Consider the following 20,818-nt stretch of genomic DNA (forward strand, 5'->3'; position numbering starts at 1 on the left):
AGGCAACTGTAGCCAGCTTCTAAGCCCACTCTCCGAGATTCCCGTTTCTTGGGTACATATGGGGTTTATCGACGACGAGGTCTCATGTGAGCGATACGGCGGCCTTGCATTGCCAACGGTGGCGTAAACAGCTGTCCTGGAGCTCCAAAGGCGCCAGGGGCACCAGGGGCACCAGGGGCGCCTGGAGCACTGGGAGCACCTGGAGTACCGGTTCCGGCTCCGAACACCGGAGGCGTATTCTCTCTACTACCCGCTCCGACACTACCAGGGGCACTATTGAACTGGTTTCCTGGGGCTGGGTTACCCATTCCGAAAGCTGTAGATGGCTGGTGGTTCTGAGCAGCACCACCAAACACAGATGCTGGGTTCGCCATTCCGGCTCCTGGTTGCCCAAAGCCAGCACTACCACCTGGACCAGCGCCCGGTGTGGATCCTCTTGAACCGAAAACACTTGATGTGTTCGCTGGGCCTGCAAAAGGGCTTTGTGTAGGCTGAGGTGCTGCAAGGTTGGCACCGGCTCCGAAGTTGAAACCCGAGGCATTCGGGTTCGGACCGCCAAAAGCACCGGAAGGTCCTCCAAAAGCAGGTGCCTGGTTGCCACCAAAGTTGAATGGCGACGCCGTATTCGAGGGAGCACCTGAAGGTCCACCAAAGGCAGAACCTGGCTGAGAAGCTTGTGCACCAGCGCTACCACCAGCGCCGAAAATCAGAGCCGGGTCAACAGTAGCCGCCTGGCCAAAGGAAAAGGCGGGTTTAGGTGCAGCAGCACCTCCAGCTTGACCTCCGATCAGAGGTGTTTCAGGCTTACCGAAGGAAAACGTAGATGTGCTCTTCGAATCCCCACCAAACCCAGGCGTTTGAGAGCTTCCAAAATTGAAGGCTGGCTTTGCGGCAGGTTGGCCAAACAGGAATGGCTTAGGTGTGGTTTCCTTAGAGGAGACAGAAAAAACAGGAGTGGTTTCTTTAGCAGTATCGGACTTCGTGTCTCCAAACGAGGTTTCAGCTGGTTTCGTTGCTCCGAAAGTAAACGAAGGAGAAACAGATTTCGTAGTACCAAAAGAGAACTTGGGAACTTCAGTGGCAGCCTTAGGCTCTTCAGATTTTGGCTTTTCGAACGAGAACTGCGGTGCTGAGCCAGATGGCTTGAAGTCAAACTTTGGAGCCTGTTTATCATCAGCAGGTTTCGCCTCCTCATCTTTCTTAGCACCAAAGGAGAATGAAGGAGTGGAGTCCTTTGTAGATGAACCTCCAAAGGAGAATTTTGGAGTCTCTTCCTTTTTTGCCTCTTCTTTCTCCTTAGGCTCTGTAGAGCTGGCTAAGCTGAATCCGGCCGATGTATCTGGCTTTGAAGTGGAAAAACTGAACTGAGGTGTAGTCTCTTTCTTTTCAGCAGATGATCCGAGACTGAAAGCGGGTTTCGAATCTTCTTTACTCGTAGAAGCTCCAAAGCTAAACAGAGGAGCGGCGTCCTTGCTTTTCGTGGACTCGTCAGCTTCTTTCTCCTTTTCTTGAGAAGCACCTCCAAAACTGAATGGCTTAGACTCCTTCTTTTCTGATGATCCACCGAAACTGAACAGTGGAGTAGCACTCTTCTCTTTAGAGCCACCGAAATTGAAAGATGGCGCATCTTCCTTTTTGTCTTCCTTGGTGCCAAAGTTGAAAGCTGGTAAAGAGGTCTTCTTCTCGGCAGGTTCTTCAGTTCCAACCTCGCTCTTTTTATCAGCAGCCTGACCAAACGAGAATTTTGGCGTTTCACCCTTCTCAGTCGAGCTTTTATCGCCAGAGGCAGCTCCGAAGGAAAACTTAGGAGCTTCAGAGGTTTCCTTAGATGGACCAAAAGAGAACTTAGGAGCCTCCTTCGTCTTATCTATCTTTGTTGTAGTCTTGTCCTCCAGAGGGTTAGTAGATCCAGGAAGGCCGCCAAAAAGTGGTTTTGATCCAGCTTTACCGAGAGATAATTCATCAGGTTCATTATCCTTCTTATCCGAACTTGGAAATAATGGTTTCGAAGTGGAGCCGCCAAAAGAGAAGCCTGTCTTGGGCTTTTCCTCGGTTTCATTTTCTTTAGCATCAGGCTTTGAGAAATTGAACAGTGGAGTCTTGGTAGAATCTTTCTTTGCACTTCCAAATAAAGGTGATGGCTTTGCTTCCTCAGCGTCTTCAATGCCCCTTTTACGCTTAGGTCCTGGCTCCCCAGAAGGCGCAGAAAGGCCAAAAAGAGCCCTCTTACCTTCATCTTCTGCCTTATTAGTTTCTGGAGCAGCACTGGCCTTCTCCACACGCTCATCATCATCTTTACGTGTCTGAAGAATAGAACCAAGGTTCTTTTTATCAATCTCGAAGTTGAAACCACTGCTTGGACCAACTGATGGTTTCTTCAAAGCCGGACCGGAAGTGGGCTCTTTGACCTTGATAAGCGACTCAGTTTTATCCAAATAATCCTTATCTAAACCCGGCTCATCCTTCTTACCAGCCTTGAGCATTGCACTTAGGTCAGTGCGACGATGCTTATCCAAACCCAATTTGGAAGGGGCCTCTTGGTCAGGGAATTGCTGTTTTGGCTTTTCCGATTTTGGCTGTGTAAATTTAGGTTTCTTAACCTCCCCAAGATAACCATTGAGATTCTCGCCGTTGGGCACGGGATCAGCCACTTTCTTTGGCGCCTGTGGCTCATAGTAAAATTCACCAGAGAAAAATCCTTTACCGTTTCTCTGTTCACGTTGTTTCCTAGCGCGAGATAACTTGGAACGTAAGTTGTTGAAATTCAATTTGCGTCCTAAGTCTTCAACACCATGCGTTTGTGTAGTCGAGTTAACCTTAGTACCAGTAACAGGCGTACTGCTTGTTTCATCGGGGTCCACCATATACTTAAGTCTGCTTTGTAGATACTCAGACATTTCAACAGACCGCTTGAGTTGTAACAAGTGGTACCTTTCATTTGGATCTAGATTGATGAAGGGAGGCCTGACAAGGTTGCCGTCTTCATCCTGGTACAATGGAGCAAGCTCATTATCTTGAACATGACGGTCTTGCTCTCCCTGCTCCATATCGTCAGAGTTGTTATACTCCATATCACGGTCCATTGTCGGTAGGAAGCTTTGCCTAGGCATGCTATTCAAATTAGGCGACAAGTCTCTAAGAAATGCTGACTCGTCATTGCCATTCATAGCGTAATCAGGAACGCTAGGCGGGAAGATAGACTGTCTTCTTTCATGTTCACTGGCCCCATTGAACGCATCCTGCTCAGTTTGAAGCGACTGGGCGATGCCTTGGTATCCTTTAAGATGAGGGAGGAAAGATGACATTCTAGGGACGGCGTCATTCACCAATCTGAGCGATTCGTGAACAGACAGTCTTCTTTTGCGAGAAATAAAGTCGTTCGGAAGCTCTTCAGGCGCAAGGTCGTTCTTATTGGCGAAAGGAGTGTCGTTATTGTTTGATGAGTCCTCCTTTGAAAACAAACGGTTAGCTAAAGACGAGATTAAGCCAAAAAACCTCCGTTTTTTCGGAACAGGACCATTTTCAGGCTCGGTAATTGTTTGTGGACTCACTGAACGCTTCATTGAGGTCCGTTTAGTGGAATATATGCCGTGATAGAGTTGAATTGAAGATTACCAGACGGTGAGAAATTGGTGATATGAGATGGATGCACCCGTACACCTACCAACTACTGAATTAATGGTTGCGAAATCGAAGGAAAGAATGCATTTTTCGTTACCGTTATGATTATATAAATAGAAATGCCTTTTTAATATTGAGAAATTCCAGATTCTGGTCTTGAACGAACGGAGGCTTGTGTGCTGAAAGATTGTCCAAAAGAAGCTTGGTTCATGGAACCCTGGTTAAGGGATGCTTGGTTCATGGAGCCTTGGTTGATGGAGCCCTGATTGATTGAGCCTTGGTTGATTGAGGTTTGGTAACCAGACTCCATATCACCTTCTCCATCTGTGTTTAAATTAAGCATGGTTCCAGTGCCCCCAAAAACATCATCATCAGCATTATCGTAGTATGACTGAGCTGGATTCTTGAGGCCAGTAATTGGGTCGTCTCTAGCTACCTCGTCAATTTCCTTGATAAGCTTGATCATGGAGTTTTCACCGAAATTAATTCCGTACAGCACCTTGATAGGAATGATGCCTTGCACCCACGCATCCACGATACGTGCTCTTTGCTTAGTAGCTAATCTTGAAATTGGGAATTCTCCCTTCTTGATGAATGCAACGATATCAATAATGACATGGTGCTTACTGAATACCGTGTTGACAATCAATGGCACCAAGGCAGCAAGATTCTTTGTCTTTCTGGCTTCACAGATAGCAATGGTAAAATCAGAAGCCTTGAACACACATGATCCATTATTATAGATATCAGCATGGCACGATTCAATCGTAGCTTCAATGTCAACAGGGAAGTGATGCAAACCCATCACTTCAAAGGTATCAGAAATCTTGCCCAAAACGAAAAGTGGTTGGAAGGATGCAGTCTCTTCCTTTCTTTCAGCTCCATTATGGGAATTCTTCGAAATCGAGATGTGATGGAGGAACCCTAGGTCACCAGTTCTAAGGTATGTCATATCGGGATTTCCATCAACGATCTTGCCCAAGAATTGACGAGAGCTAAAGTGATCCACTGGACCCTTAGGACCATTAGTAAAAGAAGTGACATTGGCTTCTGAACAAACCCAAATCTCACCGAATTCGCCCTCTTTACAGACTTTGCATGTCTCAGGATTGACGATTGCAATCTCTGTACAGACGGGCACCATACCTGAGTCTTGGATTCTGAGAGCGTTGGGGAATTCAAGCTGGTTCACGATAGATACGTAACCTTGCCTCAAAGCGACAGGATCTAGATAAAGATCAACTGGAGCAACAGTCATGTAACATCTCGTTGAAATGATTGGATTGAAGCAGTGTGTGTAGACAGCCGAGGCAGCAGCAGCACTAAGCTTTGTGGGTTGGAATATCCTGGCGATTTTCTTAAGCAAATCAATCTCCACTCTGTTTTCCGTACTTATCATCATGTTCTTCAAAAATGACAAGTTGAATCCCTTTGGTGTGAATTTGGAAACAGCATACTTGAGCATCTGTTCAGTGACAAAGACATCCTTAACCTTGTACTTGGAAAGAGACAAGAAGAATGCGAGCGGGTTCTCAGCGAAATTGACTGGCGAGCTGAGATAGGTAGTTGTACCTAAGAAAACACCCAAGAGGCAGGCCTGGACGAAACCGATACCACCGGAATGACGAACACATCCGACAATAGATGACTTTGAAGTTAAGTTGCAGGTTTCTTTGAACACTTTACAGATGCTGACAATGTTCTTATGACTCAAACATGCACCGACTCTGTAATGGTCGGAAGTGAAATGTAACCAGACAAGACTAGTAGTTGATTCGTCACGGAACCTAGAGTCGGACTGGTATTTGGCAATCTTAGAATTCAAAGATGCAGTGTTGGAGACCTTGGTAATCTTAGATGTACTCTTAATCTTCAATGCCTTCTGTCTTCTATGGTTCATTTTCTTGATAGCGTCAGCAACGGGCCCATTCTTCATATACTTTTCCACATCCTCATTAACAAACACCTCTTGAATATCAAAATCCTTGACGACACCCACGAACGCAGGGAAGTCTTCACCAATTCTGTTTGAGTCAAATGGAAGCATAGAAACAGGAATAATGCCAAGCATGAAACAAGCATAGACCGCAACGATAAAGTCTTCGGACAACGAGTACATCAATATAACATGTTCACCACTTTTGAGGGTTGTCTTGGTCATGATATGATTGCAAAGTGCATAAACTCGAAGCTCAAATTTCTTCCATGTCAAAGGCTTCAGACTGCTCTTTCCACTTGGATCGATGTTCTGGAAAGCAATACTATCACCAGAGTGAGCGACACGAAATTTCAAGATATCAACAATGGATTTGAAATCTGTGAGCGGAGCACCAGTCCTATCATCGACAGACTTTTGCCTGTAGTCAATATTAGAGAGCTGTGGCATGAACTTAGACAACGAAGCACTCCTAAGCTCAGAGGCGTAAGGAGACCAAATACCGCCAAGTACGTCCTCACCGTGTGGAACCATACTGATAGATTGTCTGACAAAAAATTTAACGAACTCAGCTCTCAAAGTGCCTTCGAAGAAACGCTTCTTACACAACATGTTAGCAATTTCCAAACCACCACTTCTCATGATCTTAGGAAGGGTATCACAATCGACCACAACGACACAGAAAAGCCGAAGAAAGTGATGCTTATTAAGGGTATCAAAACACTTCTGGGCGATGGCGTTTAAAACAGGCTCGTTAAGTGGAGCTGCTGTGTAGTCGATCTTATCTCTGTTTTTCGTGCCAGAGGTGGAAGAAGCATCAGAATCGTCAATGACCCGTCGTATCACTTCAGCCTCGACAATAGCGACTGGCAAGTACTCGTTTCCAATGAACACATCGAAGATTGTACAATCGTACACTTCTCTGACCTCACTGGCCAAGGTCGCTAATAAATGTGAAACGTAATGATAGCGTGTTCCATTTTCAATGGAAAGGTTACGTTTGAGCCTCTTATGCATTTTTTGGTCAATCCAGCTGACTCTTTGTCTGATTCTGTCTTCATAAAGTCCCAAAACATAAACCTTGCCGTTATGAGTGAAACCTAAAAGACCAGTCCTAAGAAACTCGGGCTCCATAATGCCATTGGCGTTTCTGCATTTAGCATGAAAAATTTGTCTGGATTCCTTTTTAAGGCCATAAAATCCACCAGATAAACAAGGACTATCAACCCAAATTTCACCCAATTCACCTTTTTGAACAACAGTAGATGACTCTGGATTGACCACGGCCAAAGTAGCATCTGGCAAGGGGTATCCGAAAGCGTCAATTCTGAGAGAGTCACCTGTACGCTCTTCCATTTCGGAAATATCAGTCTCTATTATCTTGACCTTGTTCCTGGAAAGAGCCTCCTTCTCAATTATCACGGACGAATTCTCGTCAGTAGGTTTAAAGCTTGTTCCCAAGCCTAATTTTTCTCCATTTCCAATCCAATCACGCATGGAAATCACCATTCCACCGTACTCGCTTAGCGTGAGCATAGGAATAATGGCATTTCGTGGTTGCTGACAGCCCAACGGTTTAAGATAACGCTCGGCAAGGACTTCTATAAGCTCACCATCAACAGACAACGCATTAATCAACACCCATTTGATGGTAGAGAAATCCACACGTTGGGTTTTGGAGTAGTAACGAGTGGTATTTGGAGACAGCTGATAGTCATAAGTGACTCTCTTGAGACCTAAAAAGTCAGCAAGCAACAAATTGGCCCTTGTCTTGGATATAATATGTGCATAAAGACCCTGGACTTCCATTACTTTGGGAGGAGCCCAAACAAGCATGTTGCCCGAATAGATGGTGAACATGATACCAACAATGAGACCAATGGAAATACGAAGGTCCACTGTAGCCAAAAACACTCTCTTGTTCTTCCTAGGTGAGCTGAGCGACTGCCTGAGAGAGCCGCCAGAATCCGGTAGACTCAGCAAAGACATATCCAAGCAGTTCATTTGATGCAAAATAGTACTATGACTCAACTCGATACCCCTAAGTTCACCGACAGGCGATCTTGAGAACTCTAGGTAAGCCAAATCATTCTGGGCGCTCAAATGCTCATCCCTCTTGGAGGATTTGCCAAACACATTCTCGATATCTGAGCGTTTAGCCGACCCGAGATCAGTTGTTCTCAAGCGCAGCACCTTAGGAGGCCACAGGATTTTCTGATTCGTAGTTGAAATACGCTCAATCTCCTTCAGAACCGAGTCGGACATGAGCACGAACTGCGTAGATGTCAAGTTGATCACGTCGAACATTTCCTGGAGCGCAATGTCCTGATGAATAGGAATGGCAGACACACGAGCCATAAAGCAGCCAAAAAGAGCCACCACGAACTCACAAACCTCTCCATCTTTATAAAGCAACACCGCAGTATCATTAGGTTTTAATTGGTGCCTATGCTTGAGATCAGCAGCCACTTTCGTAGCCTTCAAGTAGAGTTTCTCCCACAGAATGCTCAGCAGCTCTTTGCCCTTAGCATCAAGAACCTGAAACGCCACCTCTTGTTTCTGTAGCGATGCCCGTTCCTTCAAGATCCTAGCCAAAGAGTATTTGAAGAAACCCTCGCCCTCAGGCCGTTTTCGAGGCATCAACACCTTCTCTAGCAGACTGGCGTCCAAAGGCACAGCCTTCTGTTGCTGCTGGTGAAGCTTATTCACCTGTTTCATGATCTCCTCACGACGGTTAATATACGTCCATTGGTCAATCGTCTTATTGACAAAGAAGTCTTCCTCTAGCTTCTGAAGAAGCATCATCATGTCAAGCGGGAGGTCTCTCAGACCCATAAATTGGGGCCCGCTGGCCACCCTTTCGTGGTCGTCCATTACTAACGTCAACGATAAGCTTAAAGGATAAACCTAAAGAAACAGTGTGCGTGGACGCCTGGGCGTTGTCGTGGAGATGTGTAGTAAGGTATTGATGGTACCTCGTTTTTGCTTCGCGGTTGTATGGCTGCAAAGATGCAAGGTCTAAAAAAAAAAATTGAAAATTACATATATTATTTATGGATGAAACAGAAAAAAAGGTTGGATGAAAAATGACAGTTTTGGCGAAAAAGGAGGAATTGGGAGACCTTTATATATGGTTGGGCTGGGGAATATGGGGCGTGCTTGGAAGCAGAGAATGGTGGAAAACAGCCGGCAAGTGTCTGCGCAGTTGTGCCGATACCGAGGCCCAAAGAAGTGGATGATTCTGGCAAGAATCTTATTTAGAGGAAAGATGTTTCGTCTTCTAGAAATATACCTATTTAAGGTATATTGTGTCATTGGTTTTGGTGGCTGGTCATGGTTGGAAGGTAGAGTTAGGTGGGACCAGTTGAGGCTACTGCGAGGGTTTAAAGGGTAGTATGGGTAGTTTGGATTGGAGAGAAAAGAGGTGGTTTTAGAAGTGGTTGAAAAGGGACGAGGGAGTTGAGTGGATGAAGTGGGGAGCGTTGTGGAGAGTGTTGTTCAAGGAAGATATCAATTCACACTGTGTTTCAAATGATGATGTAACCAATGTGAATCCATGATCTACGAATTGAAAGGACAAATTTCAATTGAGCGTCGTTTATTTTTGGTTGATTGGAAGTTGAGGGTTTTAAAGAATACCTGTTTATATTATTGTATGTTTCGCTGCCGTTGATTTACTGGACTGGCGTCCATTCATGTAGTTGTCACCACCAGTTGTTGATCAAATACCCCCAGAAAGGTTTTTGTAAGCATAATAATGACGAAATAAAGATAGGAATACTGGAATCGAAGAGCACAACCATTGATCAGAAAGGTCCGCTTTCCACCTTCCAGCCGGTAACCATTTCCTAGTCCTAACAACCCATTTCAACACATCATCCACTCCAAACCGCCGTTCTCCCCTACAAACACCTTTCCTAAACATTTATTAATCCAACCGTGGACTTAGCCTGTGCAAATACCACAGCCCAGTCTTTTCCTATACCACAGCGCTGCTGCACTTCACTCGTGGGCAATACCAGGGCCCTTATATATTAGCTCGTCAGGAACAGGGATGCCCTTAAGGCGACATAACTCCAACAATTGCTTATTTTCGTCCTTCAATTGGTCAATGTAATCGGCCGACTTGCTCAAGATGCTGAGCTCTGACCGGTTTTCCTGTTCTGTCAAAGTCGGCGTAAGGTGAACGATGCGATCAAATTCTGCACGGATATTTTCTCGTCTCTTCTGTTCAGAAGCAATGTGGTGGGCCTGAAATAGTTAGTATTTGTTCAATCGAGACTGAGTTACCTTTTTGTGGGGTAGAGTGATTGTAAAGACATACCTTCTTCTGCTCCTCGGTCAAATTTGGCGACTTCTTCTTGTCAATATCACTGGTAGGACTTTCTTGCTTGATAGTGTTTTCCATGGTTAATTAGATATTAGGTGTTTCTGGACGTTCAACACTGACAATGTGGGTTCTTAGGCCAAGGCAGCCATTGTAGAAGTGCGGTGCGCACACGACCAATCGGAGTCAGTAGCCCGCAACCTTGTGGGACCTTTTTCAGCCGTACTTTTCTTGATGAAAAAAAGTATACACAGCGTTGAAGAGTAGAATACACGTTCTGAAGTAGCAAAAAGCAAAAAAGAATCTCCCGGGGGTGAGTCGAACACCCGATCTCAAGATTACAATCACATTACAGTCTCGCGCCTTAGCCAGCTTGGCCACCGAGAGGAATTCTGATGAGAAAAAATGTGGGTAAGATATATCGTGTAGGTAAATATGGCAAAATCTGGTCAAAATGGGCCCAAGAAAACAAAAATAGTTTCAAATGTTGACCCATGCTGCAAACGATGCTCAAAAGGAGTTAGGGAATTTTTGGGGCCGATTTGAAGGAGTTGTGGCCCATTTTAGTTCATTTACCACAGTGAAGTATCGTTGACAGGTCAAAGGTGACAGAGAGGGCAGCAAAATGCCACTTGAGAAGGAACCACTGTCGCAAGAAGGGATTTTGTTCTGATTATGGCTCTCCTAATGTAAACCCAAATGGTGAAGGAAGGTTGTTGATACCCAGTCCAAAGTGGTTCTTATCTACTATAGCCATAGCAGGTATCTTAGCGTCACTTTCGTAGTTACTTACAACTGTGTCTTTAACAAAGAGTGTTCATCTAATGGTAGAGTGGTATTGAACCTTTGGGCACCCGGATGGTAATGTTCGTGATAAAGCTTGATTTTATGCCCGTTTTGGATTACCTTCGTTAGACTGACAGAGCACCATTAGGAGACAATACCAGAGTATATTTTGAAGAAAGCCAGCCTACATTATATTAAAAGCGAGGGCGGCAAGGGCGAGATGTGACCTACTTTTCTTGGGTCCTAAAAGTCATCATGTACTGTAGCCTTGGTTGTTCTGGTGCCAAACATACAAAAGCGAATACTGAAGTCCCATTCAGCTACGTATACATTTCATCAATAAAGCAAATTCATTAAAGCTTTAGATTAGCTAATTTATGCAGAATGACTCTCTATTCCCCCAAGTTCCTTCCTCTTGTCCTCTTGTACATCAGTTCATCTAGAGAACTTCCTGTCACCTCTTTGTCTCTTCACAGTCCAGCTTCGTGACAAGGACGCAAAGCAGCTTGTCGCTTGCAGTAACATTTGGTACCTTCTTTCGGCCGCTTTGAGCTTGAACGGGATAAGCCCAGCTTTGTTAAACTTCTTGGGTGTTCTGCCAGTAGGGCGAATAGGCTGAAAGAGCTCAGCAGTCCCTTTAACATGGGAAAAGGGCCATAATTTCAATTCGGCGCTATGTAACTCATTTTCATACAGCGTTATAGGCCCGATAAACTTATTTGTGGTCAGGATCATGGTAGGTGGTATATGTCTTCAAAAAGGTGTAAAAGTGTAGTGGTACAAAGAAGACAGTGAGAAAGAAACATAGCGAAGTAGGAAATCCAGGCATAAAGAGCGATACGAAAGGCTCAATTTTAACTAATCTTCTTCACACTGTAACAAATTAGGGTCAGTAATACAAGCAGTGGACGCTATGAATGTGAACTTATTCTCTTCACCATCACACAGTTCCCAGTCTTCGACTTCAAACTGTTGAAGTGGTCTTTTCCAAAAAGGAGCAATGGAAAACTTTCTTTGTCTTATATTACTGACGGTTATTTCATCATGTTTCAGGAATAGTTGCATCACTTCACCTGGTGGAACGTCACAGCTGAGCTTCAGCAGGAGAATGTGCCCAGAACTCAACCTTGGATCAATACCGACATCAACTCCTAAAAGAGAGACAGTAACAGAAGGTCCCATGCTGTTCAGAATCTTTCCTTCAATGGCTCTACTGAAAGTGGTAGTAGTGCTTGAATAGCTGTTGTCGACACAACCTTCTATTGGAACCCATGATGTTTCAGTAGTCTCAGTAATCAAGTCTTTGAAACATGTTTGGATAAATCTTCTCTGACCAGGCGATTTCTCAAGAAGGGGAGCATCGTAAGGGAAACTTTCTTGTAAGTTTTTTTGGGACATGAGCTCAGTTAAGAACTCCGAGATGATCACCGAATTATCATCCTTCACTTTGACCGTACCATGGTTGGTAAGCATTTCAATAGTAACATCATTGAAGGTTTCGACTTCTGGTGCTGTCAGAAGCATTTGCATGTACACTTCATAGTACAGGGATGCTGTAACAAAGGCGAAGAAAATGAAGAAGAGGAACATGATGAAGATGGGGAAGCGAGAGGACGTAAAAGCTGGATTTTCATAAACGTATTTAAATATGACTAGGATACACGAGTTGCCTTGGGAATTAGTCTGGCGGCATTCGTCAAATCGGAAACAATACCAAAATAGGGAAGTTACACCCAGCCGAAAAATACTAAACCGCTAGACACGTTACCAATCAATCTTACTCATTGCCGATTTTGGTCAAGAGCTTGCCACGAGGTTTGTCAGTAAACAACTTGTGCCAGGTTACAGGAACGCTTTTTAAGGGTTGTTCTTCGCCAGTCAAGTCCACCACCGAGATAGCTTCATCTGCCTTAAGTGAACCTTCTTTTATGGCCTTAGCCAAGATGGCGATGGCATCCTGGAATTGGTCCTTAAAGTCAATGACAATGAAGCCTTGGACGGTCAACCTGTTTGAAGTGATTTCTCTCCATGTCGTGACCTTAGCAAGAGTGGGATCATTGTAGCCGGCAATTGCTCCGCAGGCAATGACACGTCCAAATCTGGTAACTTTAGTCAATGCCCAACTCAAGGTCTCACCTCCGACGTTATCAAAGTACACGTCCACGGTTTCGAACTCCTTGGCAAGCTCTTCCTTCCACCCTGGATTCTTGTAGTTGACACACTTGTCTGCACCAAGCAGCTCGACCCAGCGAGCCTTTTCGTCGCTACCTGCTATACCGTAGACCTTGCTAGCTCCAAAAAGGTGTTTAGCCAATTGAACAGCAGTAGAACCCGTAGCACCACTAGCAGCCGAAATAAGCACAGATTGGCCCTTTTGAAGCTTTCCAACCTCTTTCAAGCCAAAGTAAGCCGTCAACCCAATGCTTCCCAATGTTGCAAGGTAAGTAGGCAAAGGAAGACCAGCGTTAGGGTCAAGCTTCAACGTCAATGTCAGGTCTGGCACCACCTGTTCGTCAGCCCAGCCAAACAGGCCCAGCACATAGTCACCAGCAGCGTACTTGGCCAGCTTCGACTCCAAGATCTTACCAATTCCACGGGCCTGGATGATCTCCCCCTTCTCAATTGGCTTGAAGTAAGTTCTCAGGGCATCCTGATTGGCAGCTATCCAGCCTCTCTGAGTTGGATCATTGGACAAGTAGAGCACCTTGACACGAACATCGCCATCGTTCAACGTTGGCAAATCGTTCTCGGTAAGTTTAAAGGTCGAGTCACCCTGGCCCCAGGCCAAGTTGACTTCTCCAGTAGGAGGTGTTTCAAGGATAATTTTCGAGGGCATAGCGAATTGAGTAGGAATAGATGAAAAAAGTCTTAATAAACGTCAATTAAAGGTGAAGGATGGGAATAGGATTGTGGCGTTAGAAAGACGGCTGCGGTTACATTGTGCCCCAGAGTTAACTACTGTGCATTATCTAATCAAGGGTAGGCACATCTTATTGGGGGGTGAAGCATTGTTGGGAGAATGAAGGGGCGGAAAAATGTGGAAAGATGAGAAGGTGTGCTTTTGCTGGATTTCATATTTGGAGGTGCTTTGGAGGACGAAATGGTTTGGTTTGTTTGATGTAGTGGTTACTGTAATGGTTGCAAAATGTCCCCTCGCAGCAGCCAATGTGGGGGAGCCGTGGGACAACAGGCCACTTGATTGACGAACATTGAAGAGAAGAAATATGGTTTTCAGTGAATGGTATTGATAACAGTTGACTTTCGAAAAATAGAAAATGTAAAAAAAGCTTTGGGAGAGGTGGATTAATAGTAAGTGGTGTTTGTCACAGTAATGTGTATCTTGTACAATGAAAGGAACGCAACTCTCTGCTTTTTATCCCTTCAAGTTACAAAAACAACACTTACATTCTAGGCAAAAGCTATGTATCCGAGAAATCCAGAACACTGCCTTTTATAGTGTTCTCCTTGCTTGAGTTATGTTCTTTGGAGACATACAGTGTGCTAAACTCTGGAAACTGGCTCATCCTAAGAAAGTGGAAAGCTTATATCCATCTTTGGAGCAGCTGGAAGTCCATTATAGATCTCCCATTTTAGGTGAATTCTAGAAAAGACAGTGTTGTTGCATTGAAGCTTGGGACTAGTTAATGGTTGCAAAATACGGTACCCAGTGCGCTCCAAGACATATGCATCCAATAGAGCTATACCGATAGAAATACCTAAAAAGGTCAATGTATGGACTTAATTAAGTCAAAAGAAACCATAAACTACCCTTTTCTTACCAAATCCATCAAAACTGGACCCAAAACTGGTGAATATTCCCAGCCAACTCCACTGTCACTATGGGGTGTACAGGTGTGCAGCTCAGGGTCGCTCCACCATCAACGAAAAAAACTACTTCACTAGAAATCTCCAGTAAGCGTCAGCCATGGTGTTCAGGTTCCCCGTTAAGTTTGAGCTTCCAAAGCACGTGTACCTTAATGGCCGTGTCATCAAAGATGCCTTTAAAAGAACCCAGGTCGCCGAACACGAGGTGACTAGAAACGCCCTCAGATACATCGCCAGAAACACCACTCTTCCGGCAAAAGCCCGTTTGGAGGCCCAATTACAACTTGCTTCCATGCCAAAGTATACTTCCCCTGCTCAAATCACGAAACGTTGTATTGCATCGGGAAACTCGAGATCTGTCATTACTGACTTTAAGTTGAACAGAACTGAGTTCAGAAACAGAGCCAGAAGAGGCCAGATCCCAGGTGTTGCCGTGGGTTCTTGGTAAGGGACTAATATCATGTACATAGGAATATTATAAGGATTAGAAGGATGGATGTAGAGCTTGATAGGTGTGTTTAGATGCGGTTGATGAATATTGATTAGTTGATAGGTTAGATGGGATGAAGGAAGTAGCAGGAGCAACACATGAAATTTTCTGGGAGATATTTTAGAAATGTAAGAAAAGGTAAAGACAGTCTTGGTTGCCAGCTAGATGTTTGGAGATGTTTTCTAGGTGCTACTTCAATGACTCGAAGTATCAACTCTGTTGAACATACAGTGGTGGATATTCAGCTCTGTGACATATGTACTAGAAAAAATAATAATATTTGAAGCTTTACTGGCAATACCAGCTCTATTTCGATACCTTTTGGGGCAGATCAAGTGATTGTATTAAGATCTACGAGACTCAGACAAACCACTACAAAAGAGGCCACTACATGAACAATAAGAAAATACACTAATGGCCCATAACAACAGCAGCATACCAAAAAGAAAGTTTTCTAATTCTCTCCTTTTCGGTTACCGGTACGTCCCCAGTCCCTTAACTGTGAAGCACATCAACAAACACCCAGAACGAGCCACCATCCAGCCATTCCACCGTCAACAGCTCCCCACAATCCACGAAGAGCTCCCCACAATCTACGAAGAACTCCCCACAATTCATTTGCAACCACCTTGCTTCCTATCTTAGCTACCCTTAATCCCTCTTCATCGTCCTCTGACCCTCGGCTCGATGTAACATTTCTACTCCAAGTGCAACATTGGTGAGCCCAGCTTATGGCACAATGGGCACCAAAGTAACAATACGATGCCAATACGCCACAATAAACAGCGAGCTCGAGGGATTTTCGAGGCCAGGAGATAAGAAAACAAAGGTTAGACTACTTGGGTTAGGGTTGAGGTTGTATTTTGCAACCCTGATAGAACCACCAGAGACAGACAGTAGTAGAGCCGCCAGAGACAGCATAAGCACACAAACACGCCCAAATACTTGGGCCACTGAGTAACGGTCTTTCCAAACACGCCCAGCCAAGGCGATTCACCGTGGCGCAATAGATAAACGCTTCCGGTCCGTGGCCCAGTGGTAGTCTTGGCTACTGGGTAGGCCAGTAGCCTGGCCAGCCAGCTAGGCTACCAACGAACTCATCACCAACTTGACCACCACCATTCCGGATTTGCATTTCCACTCCCCTAGATGTCCACTCCCTACATTCCCCCTCCTGTCATTGTACGCTGGGGTCCTCCCTTACTACATCCCTCACTTCGTCTACGGAGTATGGGGAACACCGAAGATGGCCGAAGGTGGAGCAAAAAGACGTTGCCCGCAGCGACCGCCCCACCTTGATCTTGGGCCTACGTAATCTCGCCTTTGACTCTGACCAGGAACAGACAACAGAAAACAGAGGACAGAGTAGAGAGTAGAGTAGAGGGCGCCACAGGGCAGATCAAACACAAAGCAGTAGTGAGCGATAAGAATCTATGGATCGTCATAATCTGACACAAAACGAGAACCAGTAGAAAGCGATGGAAAGGCAGTTTTTGCCTTGCTTTTTTCACTCGGCCCAACACGCCAAGCAGCCGGTGGGGCAGCCTCTGCCAGTGTGGAGAGTGGCACGGCAAACGACGAAAAAAATAGGGCGAAAAAACGTAAATGAGGGCCAAAAAAGTCCCCCAAGCAGCTGGGGCGCGCAGGCGCGCAGTGACCGCAAGAAAGCGAAGAAACAGACAGGAAATTGCTTTGGCGGTCACGACGAGCGAAAAAGAAAGAACACCAGTGGGTGCTGTTTTGGAGGGAAACTACTAAGAGAAAGTTAGAAACGTGGAGGGAAAGAGGGAAGGGGGAAGAAAGGTGGGGATGTCTGGGTTTTTATAGCGGCTTTGGCATTTGCCAAAGCCTTAGTTCTGGATGCCTCAGTTTCTGATTAATTACTGTGGGTGCAAAATGCCGCGAGGTGATTTTTCGTGGGCCCACCAGTGGCTGGAGCCAACCAGAGCCAACCAGAAGGGCCAACATAAAAGTGGAGAGAACATTAAAGGAACGTTTAGATAAAAGGATGCGTAAAATGTAACCATGTAACATTCCTTCACTGGTTCTTCTCTGCCGGGACGATTATCGGGAGGCTTCCTTGAAGCTTATCGGTGGATCGTGCTCATAGATTAAAAGCTAATTGCAGCCGTTATCTCGCTATCTGCGCCATGTGGCCGCCAGAAGACCAGACCAGGCTTCCATGTCCACTGTGGCCACAGAGACAAATTTCTTCCCTCTATCTACGTTTGCAAAACGCCTTTTACTTCCACCAGTAATGTTATTGTTTTTATCAATTTTTTTTTCTGGTTTTTTTCATTCTACGCTTTTTCTTGTGTCTCTGTTTATTCTAACTTCCCCCAGCCTCCCCTATTCCTGGCTCCCCTCCACCCATTATTTGGACTTTTTCCGCGCTATGAGTGGCTCCATCGCTAATACTTTTTTTTTTTTTTTTTTCCCACTGTGCGCTCGGCCCCAGTCCTGCCCCATCACCGGCCCATATAACCTCCGGTGCCCCAACGTTCCCCCAACCTTATCTTTATTTTCCACCAACTCCAATACCTATCTTTGTGTTTTTTTTTTTAAAAAAAGCCTTAAGGCTCTATTCTTCGTATTTTGCTCAGTCCCCCACAAAGCCTAAGCCTTGACGCTGGCTGATTCTAGTATATTAATTCTGCTTATCCTACTGCTGCTACTGCTATCACTCCCCCAGCAATGCTCGTCCACAGAAAACAGCTGGGCCCGAAACTCGATAAGCCCAACCGATTTAATCTAGGTGGACTTATCAAGAGAAAGATCTCATGGCGCCGCTCTATAGACGGGTCTATGGGTGACTCCATTGACGACAAACCGCTGCTGCTTCCACTGGCTGCTGCTCAGGCCAATCACCAGTATACTGTGGATTGCCACCAACTGGCCTCCCAGGCTCCCCACTACCTGCTTACCGCTGCTGATGCTCATTACACTCACCTTTCGCCGCCTCAGGATTCGTACTGTTCGGCTGCTGCCGAGTGTATTTCGCTTCAGAATAGCGAAATGACCGCTCACGATAATGACGAAATTGACCCTCTTTGCTGCTGTGAAGACTTTAACTACGTGGCTGCCTCGCCATACGATGACCTGCCTTCGTTCGATACGAAAAACGAAGAGAATATCGCCGAATACAAGACTGGCGGCTACTGTCCTGTCAAGATCGGCGACCAGTTCTGTTCTGATCTGTGCCGTTACAAGGTGCTTAGAAAACTTGGATGGGGCCACTTTTCGACCGTTTGGTTGGCTCTTACGCTGACTGGTTCGTTTGTGGCTTTGAAAGTGGTCAAATCCGGCAAAAACTACTCGGATGCTGCTTTCGACGAAATCAAAATCCTTAAAGATATCCAAAGCTCTAAGGGCTCTTGTGGTCCTTGTAAGGACAAGGTTGTGTCTTTGCTTGACTCGTTTGATATCAATACCCCACTGGGCTCTCACGTAGCAATGGTGTTTGAGCTCATGGGTGAAAACATGTTACATTTGATTTATAAGCAGAAGGCAGAACGCTACTCCATGAAGGTTCTTCAGCAGCCTTTACCACCTCCAGTTGTATCTATGGATATGGCTAAATCGATCATCTTGCAACTTCTACACTCGGTCGACCACATGCACCGCAAGGGAGTTATCCACACTGATATCAAGCCTGAAAATGTGCTCATGACATACGAGGGTTCTATTCCAGACTCGGTTCGTGCTGCTAAGCCCACTCCTACTTTCAGAATTCTTCCTTCGAGACCGTTGGGTATGACGCTAGATGAAATCTGCTCATGCCCAATGCGTGTCAAGGTTGCTGATTTGGGAAATGCAACATACGCTCACGACCACGTTTCTGACCACATTCAAACTCGTCAATACCGTGCTCCTGAAGTCTTGCTAAAGTACAAGAGCTGGGGCGCTTCAGCAGACGTATGGCTGATTGGCTGTTTGATTTTTGAGCTCATAACAGGCGACTTCCTTTTCGACCCACACGACGGTGCCACATTTACCAAAGACGAAGACCACATGGCTCAGATCATTGAGTTACTTGGTGAATTCCCTTCGGCGAAATACTTGAGCGAATGCCTGAAAGCATCTGAGATCTTCGACACTCCAAAGTCTTTACGCAACATCCGCACGCTAAAGTTCTGGAGTCTTGAAGACGTCTTGGCTGAAAAGTACAAGTTCTCCCGTAACGATGTGAATGTCTTGTTGATGTGTGATTTGATCCGTAAGTGCTTGAAGTATAACTTGAATGAGCGTTACGACTGTGCGTCGCTTACGAACCATCCATGGTTCTCTGCTAACCCACAATATGACCCGGCAGCCCTTGAGGCCTTGCCAAACAAAAATAATGAGATTCTGGGCTTCACTCGTGAAGAGTGAGCCCATATGGTTGTGCAATAATAGTGCACTGATTAACGTGGCTGCGTTTGGTAGCCTAACTTTTACTTCTCTCTGGTGTTGTGTTTTATACAAATTTGGGATTTATAAACGGATATATTTACTTACAACTAATGTATTGTAATTTAACAGACAAACTTATGCTTGCAAAGCTGCTCGTATTCAATTGTATCGTCCGGAAGGTCAAGATCAGAATCGTAAGGTGGATCGATCTCAGGGTCTCGTTCTGGCTTTGCCGGCGGTACTCCAGACTCTGATTTCTTCGATGCAAGTTCGATGTTTACGATATCCAGTTTTGGCGAGTCCGATTTGCGGGACTCTTCCATTGGTGGTTTCTGTAGTTCGGGTGCATCGCCAGAATCTCCATTCTCTCCTTCCTGGTTCTCTGGCGTTCCTTCCTCCTTCTTCTCTGTATCCTCGTTCTCCTCTTCCCTCCGGCTTTCTTCCTTCTTTCCCTTTCCCAACCGCTTATCGTCCAATGTCTCATGAGCAGACCGCATCTTGAACCCCAGATCCTCCTCATCTTCACCATCCTCGTCATAATCAAGCTTCACAGCCTTCCGTTTCTTCTTCTTAGGCTCGACGGCCTCGGGCTCCGTGGATGCCTCTAGATCATCAAAGTACTTCTCTATAACTCTGGTTTCCTCAATCACCACCGGATGCATCGGCGTTTCGCCGTCTTCCTTCAACTCGTTTTGTGATAGTTTAATCACATTATATATCGAGTCGCCAATGACTCTCCCGATCATCACAAAATGCTCATTGAGCTCGGGGGCTTCCTTAGAAGTGATGAAAAACCCATCCACTGAAGCACTCTTGGTATCTTCAGAGTTCACCAACCCCACACATCCCTTCATGCTAAACTTGAGTCTCAGATGGTACCTCTTCTTGTACTTGGTTCCCTGGCCCGTGCCGTCTGTTTGCACTAGGTACGGAAGCACCTTGTTGAAAGCAATGCCCTTATACTTGTTATCTAGACAGTTCTGTAGAAAAGGTTTCGAGAAGGTTGCCGTTTCTTTGGCAAACACTTCCATGTGGATTTCTCCCCTGGTGGTTTGTATCACCAACTTGGCCGTAGGCTCCAACGACATTGTCTCTGGGGAAATGGAAGGAAGTAGTTGGTGGTTTGTGGTGGATGGTTTGAAGCTTTATGGTAGGATCATTTCGCAGCAATTATTTCTATGGGGATTGCTGGACCTGGTGGGAGGCATGGAGGGGGAATATTGGGAAAAGTGATATTTTTCGGGGAGCCATCTACGGATGACTTAAGTAAATAAAAGGACATTTTTCATAATTTTCTATATAAAAGGTGTTTTATATCATCAATGGATTGGACTCTGGTTAAATACTAGTATGCTGCGGTGTGCATGCAAAGTCCCACCTAAGACACCAAGGGATAGAGAATTTTTCAATATTAAAGGTTTAAATGGATTGCTAGTGTCAA

General features: G+C 45.3%; 8 protein-coding genes and 1 non-coding gene across 9 annotated transcripts; 2 read left to right on the top strand and 7 right to left on the bottom strand. All coding sequences in view use genetic code 12, as the record gives it.

The window, feature by feature from the left end:
* Positions 1-65: 65 nt before the first annotated feature.
* CXQ85_000637 (uncharacterized protein) lies at positions 66-8,431 on the bottom strand (the record flags this gene model as incomplete). Its single annotated transcript, XM_025484379.1, has 2 exons — positions 66-3,469; positions 3,838-8,431. 2 exons carry the CDS (start codon positions 8,429-8,431, stop codon positions 66-68), a joined length of 7,998 nt encoding a protein of 2,665 aa, XP_025342594.1.
* Positions 8,432-9,559: 1,128 nt separating this feature from the next.
* Positions 9,560-9,965, bottom strand: INO4 (Ino4p; the record flags this gene model as incomplete). The annotated part of the gene is made up of 2 exons (XM_025484380.1): positions 9,560-9,808; positions 9,882-9,965. The coding sequence occupies 2 exons, from the start codon at positions 9,963-9,965 to the stop codon at positions 9,560-9,562; spliced, it is 333 nt and encodes a 110-aa protein (XP_025342595.1).
* Positions 9,966-10,187: 222 nt separating this feature from the next.
* On the bottom strand, positions 10,188-10,271 carry CXQ85_000639. Its single transcript has one exon. It is a non-coding gene; the product is annotated as a tRNA-Tyr (tRNA).
* Positions 10,272-11,105: 834 nt separating this feature from the next.
* CXQ85_000640 (uncharacterized protein) lies at positions 11,106-11,405 on the bottom strand (the record flags this gene model as incomplete). Its single annotated transcript, XM_025484381.1, has 1 exon — positions 11,106-11,405. One exon carries the CDS (start codon positions 11,403-11,405, stop codon positions 11,106-11,108), a length of 300 nt encoding a protein of 99 aa, XP_025342596.1.
* Positions 11,406-11,528: 123 nt separating this feature from the next.
* On the bottom strand, positions 11,529-12,260 carry CXQ85_000641 (uncharacterized protein; the record flags this gene model as incomplete). The annotated part of the gene is made up of 1 exon (XM_025484382.1): positions 11,529-12,260. One exon carries the CDS (start codon positions 12,258-12,260, stop codon positions 11,529-11,531), a length of 732 nt encoding a protein of 243 aa, XP_025342597.1.
* A 187-nt stretch (positions 12,261-12,447) lies between these two features.
* CXQ85_000642 (MDR family NADP-dependent oxidoreductase) lies at positions 12,448-13,506 on the bottom strand (the record flags this gene model as incomplete). Its single annotated transcript, XM_025484383.1, has 1 exon — positions 12,448-13,506. One exon carries the CDS (start codon positions 13,504-13,506, stop codon positions 12,448-12,450), a length of 1,059 nt encoding a protein of 352 aa, XP_025342598.1.
* A 1,089-nt stretch (positions 13,507-14,595) lies between these two features.
* MRP2 (mitochondrial 37S ribosomal protein uS14m) lies at positions 14,596-14,943 on the top strand (the record flags this gene model as incomplete). Its single annotated transcript, XM_025484384.1, has 1 exon — positions 14,596-14,943. One exon carries the CDS (start codon positions 14,596-14,598, stop codon positions 14,941-14,943), a length of 348 nt encoding a protein of 115 aa, XP_025342599.1.
* Positions 14,944-17,679: 2,736 nt separating this feature from the next.
* On the top strand, positions 17,680-19,356 carry CXQ85_000644 (uncharacterized protein; the record flags this gene model as incomplete). Its single annotated transcript, XM_025484385.1, has 1 exon — positions 17,680-19,356. The coding sequence occupies one exon, from the start codon at positions 17,680-17,682 to the stop codon at positions 19,354-19,356; it is 1,677 nt and encodes a 558-aa protein (XP_025342600.1).
* A 143-nt stretch (positions 19,357-19,499) lies between these two features.
* Positions 19,500-20,465, bottom strand: CXQ85_000645 (uncharacterized protein; the record flags this gene model as incomplete). Its single annotated transcript, XM_025484386.1, has 1 exon — positions 19,500-20,465. The coding sequence occupies one exon, from the start codon at positions 20,463-20,465 to the stop codon at positions 19,500-19,502; it is 966 nt and encodes a 321-aa protein (XP_025342601.1).
* Positions 20,466-20,818: the final 353 nt, after the last annotated feature.

This window comes from Candidozyma haemuli (genome assembly GCF_002926055.2).
Source record: "Candidozyma haemuli strain B11899 chromosome Unknown A_2014730914, whole genome shotgun sequence".
NCBI lineage: Eukaryota > Fungi > Ascomycota > Pichiomycetes > Serinales > Metschnikowiaceae > Candidozyma > Candidozyma haemuli.